This window comes from Branchiostoma floridae, chromosome 18 (genome assembly GCF_000003815.2).
Source record: "Branchiostoma floridae strain S238N-H82 chromosome 18, Bfl_VNyyK, whole genome shotgun sequence".
In the NCBI taxonomy this organism is placed as follows: domain Eukaryota; kingdom Metazoa; phylum Chordata; class Leptocardii; order Amphioxiformes; family Branchiostomatidae; genus Branchiostoma; species Branchiostoma floridae.
This window is the reverse complement of record NC_049996.1, coordinates 14,765,659-14,785,934: the sequence shown is the minus strand read 5'-3', so window position 1 is coordinate 14,785,934 and position 20,276 is coordinate 14,765,659. Positions and strand designations below refer to the sequence as shown.

The window sequence follows — 20,276 nt, the reverse complement described above, 5'->3', positions numbered from 1 at the left end:
AAGAATTACCAAGCAGAAAGTAAAGAAAATAAGGTAGCCGTCAAAAAGCAATCAAGTTCTGTAATATCAAATCTACAAAGAGTTGATCATTGTTGCCATATGAATGTATTATGCCTTTGTACTCAAATGTCTTACAAAGAAAGCATCTGTAAACGACATGTATGTCTCTAGAGTAAAGCTAGCATTGTGTTCGTCAGAGGCACATTGGGTACATGTATCGCTCGGGATATATTGGACTGGTTCATTTTCAAAGGAGGCCGGCGTCTGCGATAGACAGTCAGATCAATGAAAAATTGTTCGGATATTCACACGTTTTTATGACAAAAGATCAGTTCTACACACACCTTTGTAGTACTTAATGCATGGCTGTGTGGCAAAAGAAACAAAGGTGCCGCCTCATACACCATATGGTATGGAAAGGCCTTTAGCTAGTTTAACAAATTGGTGTTAGACCATGTTTCTATCGTATGTTGCATGACAACCATGTTGCAATAAAGACTATCAAAAGTGCACTCAGTCAACTTAGGAAAACGTTTAATTTTGTACAGATTCAATGGAAATTTTTGTGGTATAGCATTATGTTCTAAGCAACAAGAAAGGTGTAAAACTAAGTATTATACAAACTAGTTTCTTTTCCTGTATGTTATGTATATATTAGCAAAGGGAATACCGTACTTAGTACGTCATAACGTAACGTTACCAACTTTGTACCATGCCATCAATAAAAATGTGTTAAAAAATTCCCGATTTGTTTCTTAACAGATCCTCTCTCGTTGAACAGAATATCCCCCCTAAGGCAGTAACGACATGCCTGAACTACTAACGCAACTATAGCACCATTCAAGATATCGCTCGAAAACGAAAGTCCTTCCACGTTTTACTTAAGCTATGCTAGCATGATCTAGTCTACATTTTCGAATACATTTTGCACTTAATGATAATGACGGCATCCAAATATAGACTTGTCTTTATTGCACGAGGCTATACTTAAGAGACGTGCATGCTTGTCGTGAACACCTCCCCCCTCGGTAACTAGTGGTGGGTCCCCTGAAGAGTCCAAGATGGCTGCCGATCAGCTGTCCCAAACAAGTAACGGGACAAAACCGGGACTTTCACACCCTGAAGACTTCTCTACATCTGAATTTGAAGGTTTGTGGGCCAAAGGTCCTTTAAGTATACGTTTAAGAATGCGTTAAGAAGCGAAGTCTATGTTGATTTTGAAGCGAAATCCACATGTCACAGTAAAAACATGACACGGTCCCAGATAGTTTAAGGGCCCTTTATTATTAAAGGATCAAACAAATGCCAAATTTATAATGAATTTGATTTATAGACAAATACGCTTCTACAAGCTCCAAAGGCTCTCTCTTTATGAATGGTGAGTTTAAGGAAGGGGCGTCATTTTGACAGCAAACTTTTGTACATGTGTAAGGGCCTCCCGAAAACGAAAACAGGGTGCGGCACCCGGTTTTCAGACCTTTGACCCTAGTTGTTTGAGTTCGTATTCTTTGATGACAAACAGAATATGTGCCATTAAATGTTCACATCATGTATATAGTGTCATGTAAATAGCGAATATTTGTTTTCACCATCTACAATGTCGGCGGGACAATGTTTTAGGCACTTGTTATATGATGACGTGTTGGGGAAGTTTCGTTGTGGTAAAGCCTTAAAGGGGACAACGGGAAAGTTTCATCAGGGGAGAATCGTTTCTACCGAGGACGGGGTCGTATACCCGGTTAAAGATACTGTAAATGCATTTAAGTTCGCGGGGATTTAATTTCGCGGTAGCGGGAAAATGGACTTTTTGCGGTGGTTTTAATTTCGCAGTAGCACCATGCATTGTAGTCTCTTTATACTGTTAGGCCACACCGATTTAATTTCTTGGTTCACGGATTCGCTCGCTCCTATTTTTTGGAAAAAAAAAATGAAAAATAAAAATTACCACTCAGCAAATTTTCGCCATTAATGAAACCATTCACCAACTTTCTGGTGTAGCAAATTGGCCTTTATATTATAATTAATAAGCTCCTTAAAGTGTGGGTACAGGTGCTGTTACTGTACAATAATAGTGTTTTTGTACTTTTTTCAAGCTGAAAACTTTTTTTCTTTATGTTTTGGATTAGCCATTCACTTTACCCCAACCATTTTACAATTTTTATTTTTATTTTTATTTCGCCCTCTCGCTCCATATTTTTTATGAAAAAATTCGTGAACCAAGAAATTAAATTGGTGTGGCCTTATGGAAAAATGTTTGCGGTGGTTTTAAATTCGCGGTGAAGCGGCCGCCGCGAAAACCGCGAATATTAATCCACCGCGACCATTTCTGCATTTACAGTAATATGGATTCTAAAGAACCTGTCCTACTATACCTTTTGCAATGTGAATGTCTTTTCTTGGTGCAAATCTAATGAATTGATGCTAGGTCCTAGGGATAAAGCATTTTATGATCTTTTATGAGTTGGGGGGTAATTTACATTGTATATAATGCACCTCTAGCAACCCCATCAGAAACTGCATAAAAATTTATTCCTATGTCTCAAAATGCAAAATCTGTGTTTATGTATATTTACATACAACTACTTTGTTAACTGTATTTAACATTTATTGATTATGTACAACTTTTTATCAACTTGCATTTTTAATAGACAAGCTTGTGTTTATGTTTATTTAGAACATCTGAAGACAGGGACTCAGCAGCTAGAAATTGGTAACCTTTACCAGGCAGAGAAGAGTTTCGCTGCTGCTCTCAGACTGGCCACGGGGGAGAGTACAGACAGGGAGATTGTCTGTCTACTGAAACTGGGAGAGGTTAGTCAACTAGGCAGTATGCATATAAAGATACACTGTTCAAAATGTATACATCAGTAGAATTTTACTGATTTGCCTTAAACAACTTATCTACAAAATTCTACAGTAATCTCCAAGCAGATGTAAGGATAGGGCTCAGTTTTATGCATACTTCAGGAGCAGGTAAAACATTAGAAACATTAATCTTGCAAAAAAACAAAACAAATGTGAAGTACATGTATTTATAAGACTATCTAGTATCCTATCCGAAGATCTGCTTTATTACTTTTGCCAAGAAGGTTATGTTTGTAATTGTATATAAGAATTAGACCTGGAAAACTGAGAGAGACAAAATGATTTGAAATCCTTTGAAGCTCATCTTAGACTTCACATATAACAGTATCATCTCTGTATTGATAACATTAGTGACCGTTTTTCTTCTCTATACATGTAGGTGTACAAAAAGCAGGGAGAGCTGTCGCATCCAAAAGACCATAATGCTCTTATAAAGGCATCCGCTCTTCTAAATGCCGCCCTCACCAGAATTGACGATGTTTCGGACCACCATGCAACCAAGCATGATCCAGACATACCATCATCATTTCAAAATGATAGAAATGAGAATAGTAGTGCAAGAGTGCCCCCTGGTGTACGAGATATGGAACTGCAGCTGCAAGGTGCATCCCCTGACATAGTCCAAGTACAGGATAGCAAAGATCATGTTAAAGCGTTGCTGCAGGAGATAGAAATCCTTTTTGTGACCGACGTAACAGGTGTAGAAATTTCTAGTGAAGCCTTTCAGTTGGATAACGTAGAAGAACACAAGAAGAAACTTTTGCAAATAAGATCTGAATGTGAAACAAAACTCAACACCATTGCAAAGAAATCCCATAACTTTGCAAGCGACCAAAGTGACGAGGAAAGAAAGCAACAAGAACTCGCCCAAGGAACTGCAGTGAGAGACCTTTACCGCAAGATAGCAGAGGACATGAAAACGTATGTGAGAGACCTCCTGAAGGAGTGTGTGAGTGTTGTCGGGGCCCCTCCCGGCGATGTGAGGTACGCCGTGGTAGGGCTGGGGTCGCTGGCGAGAGAGGAGATGACGCCGTACTCGGACCTGGAGTTCGCCATCTTGGTACAGGAAGGGAGCAATACTGATGATGTCAGGAGGTACCTCACAGTGCTGACACGGTATCTGCACCTTAAGGTAAGTGTGTAGCTCAGGCCTTTCAGACCATGTAGCTATTTAGTGCAACGATATAGCAGAAAAATTATGCAGATTTGTCTAAAATTTGGCACACATGTGGTTACATGTATTCTCAAGAACTGTACAGTAGATCTGCTCAGAATTGATACAATGTCCTTTTTGGCCATTTTCAGACATCAAATATGTAACTCTTATTTGAGCCTATGTAAAGTTTGACGATTATATTGTATTAAAATTGTTTTAAATTTTGGTGGAATGAAATTGTTTGCAGACTGCCAATAATTATGCTTAATACGTTTTGACAATTTCAGACTAAATATTTGAAAGTTATATCATAAACTGCCACTCAAAGAAATAAAAATGTATCATCCATGTCTTTCTAAGGTTCTAAACTTGGGTGAAACCATTCTACCGGCTGTGGGGGTGAAATCCTTAAACGACTTCACAAGTCCCAACCCTCTGGATGACTGGTACCATGACAGCCTGACTCCGCGAGGGTTTGCGTTTGACGGAGCCATGCCATGGGCGAGCAAAACTCCCCTGGGTAGGGAACAAGGTATGCTAATATCTTACTTTGTAACAGCTGCTTTGACATAAGGCCTCAATGAAAATCAGCCTGATTTGAGCTTCTCATGAATAAATAAACATTCAAACAAACAAACAAACATTTGGTTAACACATGAATTTTATACCGACCATATTCTCCATAAGCTGTTAGAACTGCCAATCAAAGTAAAATAGTACTTTCATTGGTCAGTTGTGATTTGACACAGTTCAGCACCAAGGACAGGGCTATCATGTTCTGCACCATAAATATGTACATTTGCCAGAAAAAACAAACACATTTTTTAAAAAGAAAACCTTTAAATCCCTGAAAAAAAATCCCTGAGTTATTATTCAGTGTAAGGAAAAGAGGGACACTATTTACATGTACTGACACATCAATGATGTCAAATAAAAATGCTCTGCAACCACCAATACAATATTATTCTAGGAGTGACCGATGACCAGTTGAAGGACCTGATCCTGACGCCATCAGAGATGGCAGCCTTACAGACCGACCCCCGGGCCCTGGACTGGTCCCACCTGAGGGAGGTGCTCACCTGTGTCACCTTGATCCATGGCGACCCTTCACTCGTGGAAGACTACGAAACCCTCCTCCATGACATACTGTTTCAACAGGTAAATTGAAGAGAAGCATTCTTCTGTATCTGTATCTTTAGCTATATAGCTGGTATAACCTTTGGCATAACACACCAGCTTAATTCTTGGTACTTTGATGAGTGTTAGACAGCCAGGTAATAGGACACGCCAAAAAGCAGTTACTCATGCAACTGGATATGGTTTTGGATTTTTAGGGAGCATCGTCACTGCTGACAAAAAAGTCATTGATACTACCTGAAATGTCTGACCGTTTCCAAAATCATAACCAGTTTGCGTGACTGCTTCTGGTATTCAGTAGAAGCACTCTTGGTTTAACCAGATTAATGTAAGTTATGGGTATTTCTTTTTTTTAACTCCAAGAATGCTTAATGATTAATCTATCGTTCTTTGACTTTGTTGCTGTTAATGACCTGGTGTTTCATAACTGCAATGTTTAATGTTTTGTTGATATATACATTTTATACACATGTATATTCTTTTGTTCTTGGGGCAAAATATCCTAGTTTGTTTTCTAGTGCATCTTTGTGAAACACATTCTAGTTTCTACAGTTTTGTTTGATTTGCTTAACCCCAAGAAATGCTTTCAGTATAATATTATCATAACGGCAAATATACCATATTCATGCCTGCGTATATAAGATGCTTCTTGTCATATTATTAGACATTGTTTTTTAAACAGGCTGACCAGTCTGGGACCACGTTAGGCATGCGTAGGGCAACCACAAACCTGCCGGCATCTCTCCAAGAGTTCAAGACCGACTTAAGCGGCATGCTGTCTGCAGGGAAGCTGTTCCAAGTCAAGAAAGAGATCTACCGAATGCCAAGCATTCTTCTCAGCTCTCTTGGGCTTTTCTTCGGAATAAAGGAGAAGTCTTCTTGGGAAATTGTCCAGGCTTTGAGAAGAAAAGGAGTGATAAACGCAGAGGCTGAGCATAACCTGAAGATGGCTGTAAGTATTGCAACACAGCTGCGCTTGCAAACATACCTGTCAAATAAGGGCCAAAAAGACAACATCTCCACACTATCCAAGGCATCATGGGAGACATCAGATGGACAGAAAAGTGACAAAAACAAAGCAAAACCTGCACCAGACATCTTTGGTATGGAATCTCCCGCTATTCTCTTCCGCTTTTTCCAAACAGTGTTGCCTCTGGAAGAATGCATGGAGAGATTGTTCTCAAGAACGTCTATTGAAGAGATGAGTTCCACATTGGAGGTTACACCAAATACACTGATTCAAAAGGCCTTAAAAAGAGAAGATTTTTACGACAGTACATTCAAGAATCGAGCTCTAGTGCACATGCGCCTTCTCCAGTACCAAGACGCCAAGGCTTGCTTGGAAAAGCACATCGCTGAAAGTAATGAAGACGATGCAAGGCTTTCAAGGATTCTTATTGGTCAGGTGCTGTACCACCTTGGAGACTACACAGGTGCAGTCACGTGTTTTCAAAATCTCGCAGATCAGAAGATATGCTCAAGAAAAGACAGGATCTCCATTACAAACTTTCTCGGACAAGCACACCATCAGAATGGTCACCTTCAGGAAGCCTCAAGATGCTTTGAAGACGTCTTGGAGGAACTGAGAAAACAAGAAGACCCAGAATCAGATTTATCCCAAACTGTGGTACTAAACAACCTTGCTTGTGCTTTACGGAGCTCAGGAAAGTATGCAGAAGCCATTTCTCGTTTTGAAGAAGCTTTGTCCCTTGATGGAGGGGGTAAGAAACAGAGACAGGGGAATCCAAGGGTTGCTGTGGTCCTCAACAACATGGGAGATGCTTACCAGACTGAAGGCCTGTACACTAAAGCAGTACAGTGCTACACCGAAGCACTTACGATTGAACAGAACATCTACGGTGACAGCAGAGCACATCCGTTCATAGCCGCAACGTTGCACAACCTTGGCTCTGCATACAGGGACATTGGCAACATCTCTGCTGCAACGTCGGCTTTTTGGAGCTCCTTGCAGATCAAAGAAATTGTTTTTGGTAAGGGAGCGATGCATCCGGAAATAGCAACCACCTTGGATGGTCTAGCAGCTATGAAACGTAACCTAGGTGATTTTGCTCACGCACAACAGCTCAACACACAAGCACTCCTCATCAGAAGAACTGTTTATGGAGAGGACACTGACAACCTGGATATTGCAGAGTCGTTAACTAACATGGGGAAAAACTGTCTCAACAGGCCAGAAGAATTCCAGCAAGGCCTGTCATTGTTCAAGGAAGCTTATGAAATGCAGAAGAGAATATTCAGGAATACATCCCACCCGTGTATTGCCAAGTCCCTGCACAACATAGCATCTGCTTTGCACAAGCTTGAACGATTTGAAATAGCTAAAACAAAGTACCAAGAAGCTTTGGAAATGTTTCGAGAGATCAGCCCATCCAGTGATAAGAGTCTCGACATTGCAGCAGCCTTGGGAGGTATAGGAAGCTGCCTTTGCCGTCTTGGGGACAATTCTCAAGGCCGTGTGCATCTCGAAGAAGCAATATCAATGTTCAAGTCCATCTCAGGGTTCTTAAATCATGACATCATCAAGCTATACAGAAACCTGGCAAAAGTGATGATGGAGGGAGGGGATGTAAGGGAGGCGACAGCTCTGTTGATGGAAGCGTTAGATGCGGTGAGGAATAAACGTTACCATGGAGATGAGAATGTAGCGATTGGAAAGGACGAAGAGGCAAAGTCTGTGCAAAAATCAGAGGAAGATGGGCTGGCATTGTTATCACAGTCCCACACTGCAGGGGGTAAGGATGCAACAAATGGAAAGGACGAAGAGGCAAAGTCTGTCCAAAAATCTGAGAATAAAGAAGCGTTGGCCTTGTCACAGTCCTATACAGCAGAGGAGGCAACTATATTGGGAGAGCTGGGAGTAACCTGTGTCCTTTCAGGTATGGATATCATACATGCTAGAGCCACACTTCTGAACCAATGCCCAGCTGGCCGGTTTGGCTGTAAAAGCCAGTGTCCTCCATGGGCTTTGATCAGCTATATCCCCTACTGGATTTACTGGAATTCAAAATGTGACTGAGGGGGTACTGATTTGAAAATGTGCACTATGAGCTTACGAGTATGTCATTGAATACAAAACAGCCTGACAAGTTGTAGTGTGTGTAATATGCTTCACTACTTGGTACTATTATGGTACTTCAGATAAAATTGGTGAGAAGCTACTGCCTGGATTTTTTACTAATTACAGATTTTAAATGGTGTCAGATGATTCAAATTTGTCAATTTTCCTTCTTTCCCTTTTCTTGTTTGCCTGTTTAACACAGAAGTTTCTACTTGGGTTTCAGGGGACGATCGAGCCATGTCGTTTCTGCAAGAGTCTCTCACAGCAGCGAGGCAAGTTCACGGTCACAACCACCACTCCGTCGCTACCGCACTGGGCAACCTGGGTGCAGCAACACTCCAGGAAGGAAACATCACAAAGGCAATAGAGCACTTCACAGAGTCTCTACAGATACTGGAGGGGCTGTATGGGAAGGATGGCACACATACTAGTTTGGAAGAAGTGCTAACCAATTTGGGGTATGCGTATGAAGCAAAGGAAGACTTGAGGACTGCTTTGGCCTACTTTGATAGAGTGATAGACATTCAAAAGAGGAAAGGTGTTTTGGATGAACCTAGCAGTAAAACATGAAAGTTATAATGTCTATAGTCATAACTCATGTCCATACACATGTGTATGTTCCTACTCACTGTAATACCGAGTACATGTACACGTGTTTATGATGTAAAATTATAAAAGGCTGGCTTATTTCATAGTGTACTAAGTACAACTATTATACTTAAAAGGACATCTAACAGTTTAGGTAATTTGGAAAATGATAATTCAAGTTTAAACCTTTCAATTAGAGATGTGTACTTCAACATAATGTCTTGTAATCTTGCCCCAAATACTAACATCATAATTTTTATTGTTTGCAGCATTTAATAAAGCAAAAACAAAAAGATAAGTCTATATCTTTATTGCTGGAAGAATAGAGCAATATTGCTGTACATATTTCTGCAAATATTATCAAACCTATTACATATCTATTACACAGAGCAAAAGGTATGGAATAGAAATATACAAAATCTATCAGGAACCACAAAAAGGCTAGGGCAAATTTTCCTGGCACAATGAACCTGCAAAAACTGTGTAAATAGCATCTGTCTTCTTTATCACAACCAGAGGAAGAATACTGTAAATGCATTTAAGTTCGCGTTCGCGGTATCTGGAAAATGGACCTTTTGCAGTGGTTTTATTTCGTGGTAGCACCATGAACTGTAGTCTCTTACTACCATATAAAAATGTTTGCAATAGTTTAAATTTGCGGCAAAAACCATGAACATTAAGCCACCAACAAAAAGTTTCTGCATTTACAGTAATTCGCTCTTCATTGAGCTAGAAGGGATCGACAATTACTTTCACTTTTCACTTTCACAAAATAATCTTCACAGCAACTTCAGAAACCTGAGGCACTTTGGTAATGCTAAAAATGCATTTGGTCAGTCCCTGGTATCCAACCTGAAGAATCTTCATATGTTTTTAACTCCTAAATATCTAGTGTGGAATGTATAAGATACATTATATTTGTATGTACAAGATATATAGAGACTTGACAAGTATAAAAATACTTTTCATGTGACCTATAATACAGTAATATTTGGTAGTCTGTTTTCCATAGACTTGGACCAAAAGCTAGTCTGGACATACAGTACCAGCATGGTAAACTTTACCGTAAATTTTGGTTTTCGTAATCGTGAACACGCCGTAAATACGATCATAATTACGGCCGTATTTACGGGCAGTATCACGTGGAAACCTGCCTACCTACCTACCTAGTCCCTTGACCTCCAAGTTGTTAGTTGTGGATAGCGAAGTACATGTAGGTTTTAAAATCTCTTTATAAAATTTGTTACGCCTGCCACAATTATAAAATCAAAGCAATTAACTAATTGCACAGCAAAGCATAAGAAAAATTACAAGTAATTATGGCTTCTTTATCTATATAAATAGTGGAATGGCCATTTGAATAATATTGTACTTATCATAATCATTCTCTGAAGAATCACAAAAACTTAAATATGTAATAATAAATTTCAGCATTGCAAGATGGCAGATATCATTTATATATAGGAAGGCACCAATGCTTAAGTACTGCCACAAATTTCATTTTCTGTATCCTTCCTTGTCAAGTCAGACGAAGTTTGACCCTGACCACCCCCATGTAGCTATCATTTGGTAGCTCCTGAGATGAAATGGACCCACAATTCCTTGCCAGTTTGCAGGGTCTTTGACAAACCAAAACAACAAAACAAAACAACAATTCACGAAACAAAGCAAAGCAATACAAAACAAAGCGATAAGACCTGCTTATTATTTCTTACTTAACGCTACTCTTCAAGCAGTGGTTGATAGGGAAAATCATGACCTTTTTCTTATATGCCGTCTTTTCTATAAGCTAGCCCCACCATAAGAAAAGGTCATGGTTTTCCCCATGAACCTACATGTATGCTTGGAGAGTAACTTGATGCTCTACTGCAAAAGGATGTCCCTGTAGCTCAACTGGTAGCAGCTTTACAGTGGAGCTAGTTCCAATCAGTTGGTAACTGCGAGACGCCGTTTCAAGCCTCAGGAGATGGGTATTCTGGTTGGAGCTGCACCATCTTTTGGAGGAATGTAAAAATTGAGTCCCGTCTTCCAGGATGTACCTCCAGTACCTTACCACAGCCTTGTTACTCAGATGGGCCCTTACAGTCTGTTAGTGTGTGTGAATGGTTCATATTCTTACAGTTTGCTGGCTGCAACTGGGGCAAATACTATTGTATTGAAGTGACTTACAAAATGTAAGGCACTGTGTACTGGGTGCCATTCAAGTCACTAGGTACTGTGCACTGGTTAATGTCACTTAAGTCACTGGGTACTGTATAGGCACTGACTGACCAGTATTGTCTTGGTACTGTGCACTGGTTGCCATTACAGACCCTTACAATTTAGCCCTTGCAATTTAGATTTAGATTTATTGAAGTTGCAGACAATGCAACACAAGGCAAACCCAGGCAGCTTAGCTGATATTCGGTGCCATCCCCCGGTTGTGAAAGGAGAGCAATTGGCTCACCCAATAACAATAAGAATAACAAAAAAAAACAACAACAACAACAACACAACAAGAATGTAACAAGGATGTAGAGAGCAGTAGACTTGTTGGTATTTTTTTGGCAACTCCTCAGGGGCGGAGGCAGCTTTGATCTCAGAACTCCTGGTGATACTGGTAGGGATGTAGCTGGCCGGGGAAGGGTTGGGACTGCCGCAGGTTGTAGGAATACTGGTCTGTCCGGATGGAATCCAACAGGCTCACGTTACGGAAATCCCCCACTGAAGGGAAAGACAGCAAGTTGTAAAGAAATTCAAAACACCTTTGTCATAGTAGAAATAGATAAGTCCTGGCTTTCCTGAAATGTAACAGATTTCAAGAAACTCAATACCACAAGTAGATGTGAATATATCTTAAGATCTGACAACCTTCACAGTGCTAACATATAATATATATATTAAGTAAATATGGAAAAGATAGTTTACTGGAAAAGGTAATGACGCATCTAGCCCCACATGATTGTTTGAAGAGATTGAAGTTTGATATCCTATATTGTTCAACGAGTAGAATTTTAAGATTAATTCCCTATTTTGTACTTTATAGTTGCCCCCACACAAAAGGCACTGTCCTTTTTGTTGTGTCAATAAAGCTGGTTCTTCATGAAAAGTGATTTTAAGAGTACCAAGCCATGTTTTTATGTGTAGTTTTGTATAACTCACCAAACATGTCCCATTCCATACTCTGTCCTGTCCCCCCTAGTCTCTGGGAGCCACCACTGCCAAAGGTAACATATGGGTCCCACTGGAAGACAGAAATCTCTCTAAGTATCAAAAAAGAAAGGCTGAAAAAAAAACTTGTTCTTTCACTTATCAACACTCACCAACTATGCATACTTCACAATCATTGGTCATCTAAAGTCTTGTGATCAATTACACCATATAAGGTGACGTGTATAATCCAGACTATTATTCACCCGGAGACATTGTTAATGAGTTATGTATAGGGAAATGGTATAAATAAATTTTGCAACCTGCTTTTTGTGTGAAAGTTGTGATTTTGGACGAACTATGAAATAAATTTTAACTTTTGATCTGGAATCAGATTGTAATTTACTATCTGTTCACCACTTATATGATTTAGTACCAGTATGCTGTTGTAATGCTCCTGATTTTGCCAAAATAGCCAAAATGTGAAGGGGGTGAATAATTTTGCATGCAGCTGTACCTCCATGGTCCCGTTCATGGTTGGATAAGTCGGTGTTTCCCTCATCCTGGCGCTCTGCTGAATGGAGAACTCCCGTCCAACCCGGGTGCTGTTGGGTGGGACGTACTCCATACGACTGATCCCACGTCTACTGGCCCACGGGTTATACATGTCCACTGCATAGTTGAACGAGACAGCTGGGGACAGAGCACAAGACAGAATGTCAGCACGTTAAGGGGTTTGACAGAGATGGAAATGGTAGTACATGCACTACATAATGCTTTCTATGCTTAGTATTCAACACATCCCATGTCTACTGGCCCACGGGTTATACATGTCCACTGCATAGTTGAACGAAACAGCTGGGGACAGAGCACAAGACAGAATGTCAGCACGTTAAGGGGTTTGACAGAGATGGAAATGGTAGTACATGCACTACATAATGCTTTCTATGCTTAGTATTCAACACATCCCATGTCTACTGGCCCACGGGTTATACATGTCCACTGCATAGTTGAACGAGACAGCTGGGGACAGAGCACAAGACAGAATGTCAGCACGTTAAGGGGTTTGACAGAGATGGAAATGGTAGTACATGCACTACATAATGCTTTCTATGCTTAGTATTCAACACATCCCATGTCTACTGGCCCACGGGTTATACATGTCCACTGCATAGTTGAACGAAACAGCTGGGGACAGAGCACAAGACAGAATGTCAGCACGTTAAGGGGTTTGACAGAGATGGAAATGGTAGTACATGCACTACATAATGCTTTCTATGCTTAGTATTCAACACATCCCATGTCTACTGGCCCACGGGTTATACATGTCCACTGCATAGTTGAACGAGACAGCTGGGGACAGAGCACAAGACAGAATGTCAGAAGGTTGGGGTTTGATCCCCGAGTCATAATTTAAGAAAAATGGTAGAATTATAATGTTTTCTCTGCTTAGTATTCAGCAGGTGGCTGATACCATGTTTACTGGCCTACAGGTTATACATTTGTACATGTCTACTGCATAGTTCAATGAAACAGCAGGAGAGAGACCAACATACAGAATGTCATGATCAGAGGTTTGAGGGATCGATCCCTGGCTGAGTCATAAAAAGCGACTACAGTAAACATGTCCACTGCATAGTTGAAGGAAACAGCTGGGGACAGACCACAATACAGAATGTCAGAACGTTAAGGGGTTTGATCCTCGACTGAGTCGTAACAAGGAGATTGAGATGGAAGTATGACATAAATGTCATGGGTAAAGTAGTTGAACATACACCACTTCATGTGGACTAGCCCCATAGTTCTATGGCCCAAGTGTCACAAGGGCTATAGAAATAGAGATGGGCAATGCCCTATACACCAGATAGTCTGGGGAGGACTTAATCTAATAATATGATATACAAGCCTTTCTAAAAGATATTTCTGACAGAATGTATATTTGTGCCTTTGAAAAACACCTTAATTAGATGTTTGGAACTTGTAACAAGCTACATTTTGACTGAGTATTTGATCCCTTACCAGCAGGAGAAGGTAGGTACTTCATGTACTCAGGCCTGGGAGGTTTGGGGGGCGTGGGGTACCACTGGGGGCCCAGCCTGTTCTGGTCTTCACCTGAAATAAAAGCATGGTATTACTACGTATACTGAGTCTCCTAAAAATCTTTCAACACAATTTGCAAGACTTATAATGTAGCTTTCCTTCAAACAGAATGAAACTCATTACCCTGGCAAAGCTCAGTCATACAGTAGACACATACTGGGACACTTTTTTATTGTGATTACAATGTGTGACTGAAGGACACACATGTGAAACCCAATGGAAAACATAGCTAATATCCATGACCAACTAGGACTTCACAGAAACACAAGGACCTGCCAGCCTGCTGTCTGCTTATGCTCTCCTCCTAGGAGTGATTGAAACTCATGAGAAATACATTGGAATCATAGTCTCTGATTGGCAATAAGGAAACCTTTTGGGTATGTATCCTCCAAAGCAAACATTATGAACCCTCTGACTAGGGAAAAAAAGATATTCACAGGAGATCTCTTCTGCTGGGTATGTTTCTCCAGTGTTCCCCTGAGTTTTGACTATTGAATTGAGAAGACAGGCCATTGGCTGGTCTACAAATTGCACATACCATAGACTTGCTCCACCAGTGTTCTCTGTTTAGCTGCCAGGACCTCCGGGCTCCAGGGGTGGAGGATTCTCCTCTGTCTGGGGGACAGCGACCTCAAGAGTTTTCTCCTAGTACACAACAAGAACAACAGAAATGTGATTCAAAGAAAACATGACTTATCAAAAACAATGAAATAGGATAAAAAACATTTATGATATTGTAATTACATGCTGACAGATAGAGATGAAAATAAACCCATTGAACATAACCCAAACACAGAGCTCTCTCACTCACTCACATTCTCACTCACTCACTCACTCACTCACTCACTCACTCACTCACTCACTCACTCACTCACTCACTCACTCACTCACTCAATCAATCAATCAATCAATCAATCAATCACCTATACTTGCTCACTCACTCATTAATTTATTCATTCACTCACATCCTCATTGACTTCACTCACTCACCTACTAACACACACACACACACATAATCAATCAATGGTTGTACCTGAAGTATTTTCTCCAGGCCAGCTGGATAGTCAGAGCTGCCACCTCCCTCTTCCACTCGTCCTCTGCTGACTCTTTCCTTCTCTCACCCACAGCCATCATGGTGTACTTGAACAGGTCAGGCCGTTTGGCTTTATACCTGTCAGAGTACACAAAAGATGAGAACTTAAAATGAAATGCGTCTTTTTGTATTAAAAAAATACACAATAGGAAAAAAAAAATGGATCCAAAAGCTGAAAACAATCATTAATGGTATTACAGAGATGGAGAAAAGAACTAATAAAGTGGCAACAATATTGTCAACAAATAACATTAGTTTAATCAGCTTAAATGATTTTTTTGGGGGCTATTCAATTCTGCAAGTTCAATGGTGTGATCTTTGTTATAAAGATAAGATTTTGGGGCCAGATGCCAGATGGGGTGAATTTTTTTTCTGTCCCAACAAGCACATTTTCATCCTGGGATGGTGGGATGACAGTTGTCAATGGAAACTTGATAGTGAAACTTAAAATGTCTTACGGTACAGGAGAACCTAAGGTCTAAGGTACATGTAAGATGGAGGAATGGGTCCCAGAGACAGCCCTGGCCTTGTTGCACGAAGATGATTCATGCAAGATTTAAGAGTGGAGAGGCTCAAATGCACATTTAATTTCAACAGTTACATTGTACAAATGTACTAATATCCTCACCTTTTCCATGCCTCCTGTATAACAGTTGCAGCATGCTGTTTCCTGCGGATCAGCTGTAGTCTCTCCTTCTCCTGCTGGACTGCCTGTCTTTTCTGCTGTAGGATTTCTTCTGGACACAGCTCCAGACTGGGTTTACTAACGGTGGAAAACACAGACAACTATTAGATTGAAGAAGCAAAAATAAGACTTTTTTGCCATTTTCTCCGAATATTGTGGAAAAATCCAAACATCATCACAACCAGATCAAGTAAAAATCAAAACAGCTTTCCTAAAAAAAGCTTTCTGAAGTCCAAAAGCATTTTTTGTATAGTCTACCTTCCCATGTATTCTTAGTAGACAGGTCATGAGTTTTACTCCTGGCAGTCTTAGCTTGATGTTGTGTCATTGGGAAATACACTTTACTTGACTTTCCTTACTCCAACAAATGTAAAAATAGGTACTACCTGACTTCAGTTGGGGAGCTAAAAGTTGGTGTAAGGAGAGGAATGGGCTCTACTTCCAATATAATATGGTAGACACTGCTGTGGCCTTTAAAGGCTATTTTCACCTTCCCTTCTTTCTCACAAATCTTTATCCATCACTATATCCCAACCACCTCAAACAAAACAAACAAAACAACATCAAACACTTACCTATCAGAGGACATGTGTCTTTTCTTGACAACTGTCTGTTTGGTGTTTGTGGCCTTGACTTTTACAGGCTCCATGTCTTTGGTTTCCAGCTCCTTGTCTCGTTTTTCCACTTTCTTTTCTTTTACAGCAACAGGTACTGCTTTCTCCTCCTGGGCCTTTTGTTCTTCTTCCTCCTCCTTCTGTCTTCTTTCCTCTTCTGCCCTTTTTCTGTTGGAAAGAGATAGTAGAAGATATGCATGTGTGATACTGATAGAGGATTCCATAAACTTTCTGCAACTTATATGATCCACATCCTCATTTAACGGGTTTAAAGAAGGTTTTGTTGTTCATCCCTTTGTGTTCAGATTTACAGTTTAACCCTGCAACAGAATCGACTAACACAAATGGATTTTTAGGTTGATATATTCCAGTTGAGGAACATGATTGACTATCTAAAAATCTAAAAACACTACTTCTCAAAAGTTTTATTTTTAAGCCGAGCTCTTGTGCATGTACATGTGCATCTAAATATGCCAAGTAGTTTATTTCAAGTACTGTGTTGCAAGTATTGCACTGTGCATCAACACATCCCACATACTGATACAACTGATATTTGAAATAGAGATATACAAATGTAGTGTCCCATACTTAGCTAATGCATCCTTCCTGAGCTGTTCATGTTTCAGCATCAGCTTTTTCCTCTCCAGGAAGGTTTTCCTCACTCTGTAACCTCTGTACATGGCCTGGGGAAAACAGCAAGTCATTCAGATTATCAATAAACCTTATGAACTTCCAGGCAACAGACAATACAAGAAAGTTCACAACTGCATGCCTCTATATCTGTGTACAACCCTTCTACATGTATTAGATATGATACAATTGAGAAGACATATACCTGTAGTTTTGTAGCAGCCAGATCCTGTATCCCAGTGATTGATAATGCCCCCTGTTCTATCATGTACTGTGCCACCTCGTGGTGACCTCCCAGCAGTGCATAGTCCAGTGGTGTGAACCTAACAGCAGGAAATACAATGGACAGGTACAAGTGTCAATACCATGTCAAAACATTTGGTTTCCGTCGCCAACAAAAGGTATAAAAGTTCTAGTATCAAAGGCATTGCTTGGTTTGTTTTTGTTAAGAAAAACTAAAATAAGTATCACATAAATAATATAATATGAGATTAAAGTAAAGTATAATGTTTTCTGTGCATAGTACATTGAGAAGTGTCAATACCATGTCAAAGCATTTAGTTTCTGTCCCCAACAAAGGTAGATGTATGTGTTAGAATCAAAGGCAATGCTAAGTTTGTTTTTGTTGAGAAAAGAAGTATTTGATGATTGTGTACATTTTGTATTTTCTTTCACATAAATGATACAATATGAAATATAAAGTAAAGTATTATATTTTCCAGGCATAGTACATTGCTGACCTGTCTTCAGTGAACTCCATGTGGTTAGGGAAAGCTGAGTACTGTAACAGGAGTTTACTAACTGTAACAGGAGTTACTACAGGAGTTTACTGCTGTAACTGTAACAGGACTACTCACCTGTCTTCTGTGAACTCCATATGGTTAGGGAAAGCGGAGTACTGTAACAGGAGTTTACTACTGACCTGTCCTCTGTAAACTCCATGTGGTTAGGGAAGGCTGAGTACTGTAACAGGAGTTTACTACTGTAACAGGAGTTTGCTACTGACCTGTCCTCAGTGAACTCCATGTGGTTAGGGAAGGCAGAGTACTGTAACAGGAGTTTACAGGCGTCCATGTACCCCGAGCTGCAGGACCAATGCAGCGCTGTCATGCCCTGTAGAAGTACAAATCAGCAGAGATATAAATACAAATGTAAATAAAAGTTGTTGTTTTGTAATGTTTCAAATTAATGTAAACCTGTATTTACAAAGTGTATTTTCCTTTCGACAATACAGAGTACATTGTATAGTGAGGAAAATAAGCAAAGAAGAAGAGTTGGGAGAAAAACTGAATCTTATACACTTAAGGCATCACCAAAAAAATACAATACAAAATTTTACACCATCCAATTTACACAGCGTTCATTCCCATCAATTCTTCTGGTATGTTCTTGACAATAGTATGTACCTCCTTGTCCTGTAAGTTTGGGTCTGCCATGTTCTCCATGAGAACTGCCATACAGTTGATAAAGCCTCCATAGGCAGCACACTGCAGGGGGGTCCGGCTGGGAAGGTGAAGACACATGAGCAAAGTGATAGTGAAAATGATATTGATCCAGTTTACTGTAAATGCATTTAAGATTTAATTTCGCGGTAGCGGGGAAAAAAGGACTTTTCGCGGTGGTTTTAATTTTGCGGTAGCACCATGCACTGTAGTCTCTTACTGCCATGGAAAAATGTTCATGGTGGTTTTAAATTTGCGGTGAAATGGCCAACGCGAAAACCGCGAACGTAAATCCACCGAGAACATTTCTGCACATACAGTAGTTCACTAAAGAGCTATTCTTCCACTGGTGGTGACGGAGAAGACAGACACTACATGTAGAGTATTTACAGGTTCATTGCAGCTGGGAAATTCTGCTAGCTCTTTTCCCCAAGCACAATGAACCGTGGACCATGGCTTAATCAATCAAACAATGGACCTATTCCAAAACCCCGTCCCCTGTTCGATTATGGTTCTATTTTGAACACCTCCGTCAAAAATAGCCATTTCTGTTCCACTGGGACAGTTTTAGACGGAGGTGTTCCAAATAGAATAGGGGGTTCTATTTGTTCGATATGGCATTCAGGATCAGTCCATTGAACTCATGGCAATCTAGTTCCATTTACAATTGTCTCCCGCATCCGCTTCTTTGTCTGGTATGCTAATGACTTTAGGTGTATCTGAGTAATTTTCAGCTCACCCCGACTTGTCCTTGACATCAGGGTTTCGTCCGCTCTGAATCAGCAGTTGACAAATGTGGGCATGGCCTCCCAGTGCCGCCCTGAAGACAGAACATAGCACCACATTTGCGTCAAAGTTGGTTCATGGAATAAAAATGTGCTTAATCAACCTCAAACAATAACATAGAGCTTATACGATTTAGAATATGAATTATTGGCAGAATGTCCTGAATAAATTTGATAGTACATGTAGGATGTACATGTAGGACTTTCTTCTTTCCCTGTTCCCTGTTTTCTTTAAAAGTTGTGACAAACAAATTTCTTACCAGTGTAAGGGTGATCTGCCATCTCTGTCCGTTCTGTCAATGTTGGCGCCCCCCTCTACCAACACTTGCACAACCTCGGTGTGACCCATCTCACAGGCACGGAACAGCGGGGTCAAGTTCAGCATGTCTACCACATTCACTGATGCACCATGCTGAGGAGAAACAAAGTAGGAGTGAAATGTTTACCTTGTTCACAGGTGTACCGAGCCGAGGGAAGAAACATAAAATGAATACTGTACTTTGAACATCTCTATCACATTCATTGATATACCGTGCTGGTAAATATAGAATACAACACGGTGTATTCCGTATCGCCCAAGGTACCAGCCCGACCGCCTTCGGCCGTCGGGCGATCAAATTTGAAAAAAAAATTGTTGCAACAGTAATGTTCCAACGTCCGAATCAGGTATTCAAAGTTTCGATGGCGCCATACTCGGCCCACTCGAAACAGTTCGATTTATTCAAATGGAGTCCGTGTGATAACCCCGGGCCGTACGGAGAGATACCAGCCGGTCCGGAACACCCGTATCGAACGTTTTCGCGTCACAGGTATGACATAAAAGATATTATACACTTATTTTAATAAATATTGCCACATTCACAGATGAACCATAGTAAGAATGGTAGTGTCCCTCCCCCCCAAAAAACATGGAAAAAGTGGACTAATTTCTAAGTGTTCCATTTTTTTTAAGTATTGAAAAGAAAAGAAAATC

The 20,276-nt window shown here is 40.3% G+C and overlaps 3 protein-coding genes across 3 annotated transcripts in view; 1 reads left to right on the top strand and 2 right to left on the bottom strand.

The window, feature by feature from the left end:
* Positions 1 to 1,061: 1,061 nt before the first annotated feature.
* Positions 1,062 to 8,807, top strand: LOC118405458. Its single transcript, XM_035804960.1, has 7 exons — positions 1,062 to 1,149; positions 2,675 to 2,811; positions 3,245 to 3,997; positions 4,382 to 4,553; positions 4,992 to 5,179; positions 5,841 to 8,055; positions 8,461 to 8,807. The coding sequence occupies exons 1-7, from the start codon at positions 1,062 to 1,064 to the stop codon at positions 8,805 to 8,807; spliced, it is 3,900 nt and encodes a 1,299-aa protein (XP_035660853.1).
* Positions 8,808 to 11,354: 2,547 nt separating this feature from the next.
* LOC118406165 lies at positions 11,355 to 12,644 on the bottom strand. The gene is made up of 3 exons (XM_035806055.1): positions 12,472 to 12,644; positions 11,967 to 12,048; positions 11,355 to 11,528 (listed from the first exon to the last, which is right to left on the bottom strand). The coding sequence occupies exons 1-3, from the start codon at positions 12,619 to 12,621 to the stop codon at positions 11,404 to 11,406; spliced, it is 357 nt and encodes a 118-aa protein (XP_035661948.1). The 5' UTR covers positions 12,622 to 12,644; the 3' UTR covers positions 11,355 to 11,403.
* Positions 12,645 to 14,575: 1,931 nt separating this feature from the next.
* The window catches only part of LOC118405457 (inversin-like), a 15,279-nt gene continuing 9,578 nt past the window's right edge, over positions 14,576 to 20,276 (bottom strand). The window contains exons 12-21 of the mRNA XM_035804959.1: positions 19,564 to 19,715; positions 19,258 to 19,338; positions 18,483 to 18,579; positions 18,083 to 18,189; positions 17,282 to 17,399; positions 17,035 to 17,129; positions 16,408 to 16,614; positions 15,776 to 15,910; positions 15,088 to 15,225; positions 14,576 to 14,699 (exon numbers count right to left, since the gene is read on the bottom strand). Of these exons, the coding sequence (XP_035660852.1) occupies positions 14,576 to 14,699; positions 15,088 to 15,225; positions 15,776 to 15,910; positions 16,408 to 16,614; positions 17,035 to 17,129; positions 17,282 to 17,399; positions 18,083 to 18,189; positions 18,483 to 18,579; positions 19,258 to 19,338; positions 19,564 to 19,715 (1,254 nt within the window). The remainder of the gene's footprint in view (positions 14,700 to 15,087; positions 15,226 to 15,775; positions 15,911 to 16,407; positions 16,615 to 17,034; positions 17,130 to 17,281; positions 17,400 to 18,082; positions 18,190 to 18,482; positions 18,580 to 19,257; positions 19,339 to 19,563; positions 19,716 to 20,276) is intronic.

Excerpts from the sequence above, each read along its gene's own strand:
- LOC118405458 (XM_035804960.1), top strand. The coding sequence starts at position 1,062 with ATGGCTGCCGATCAGCTGTCCCAAACAAGTAACGGGACAAAACCGGGA. Across the intron at positions 2,812-3,244 it reads GTCTACTGAAACTGGGAGAG|GTGTACAAAAAGCAGGGAGA; the intron begins GTTAGTCAACTA and ends CTATACATGTAG. Across the intron at positions 5,180-5,840 it reads ATGACATACTGTTTCAACAG|GCTGACCAGTCTGGGACCAC; the intron begins GTAAATTGAAGA and ends TTTTTTAAACAG.
- LOC118406165 (XM_035806055.1), bottom strand. The coding sequence starts at position 12,621 with ATGTATAACCCGTGGGCCAGTAGACGTGGGATCAGTCGTATGGAGTAC. Across the intron at positions 12,049-12,471 it reads CCATGAACGGGACCATGGAG|TGGGACCCATATGTTACCTT; the intron begins GTACAGCTGCAT and ends TCTGTCTTCCAG. Across the intron at positions 11,529-11,966 it reads TATGGAATGGGACATGTTTG|TGGGGGATTTCCGTAACGTG; the intron begins GTGAGTTATACA and ends CTTTCCCTTCAG.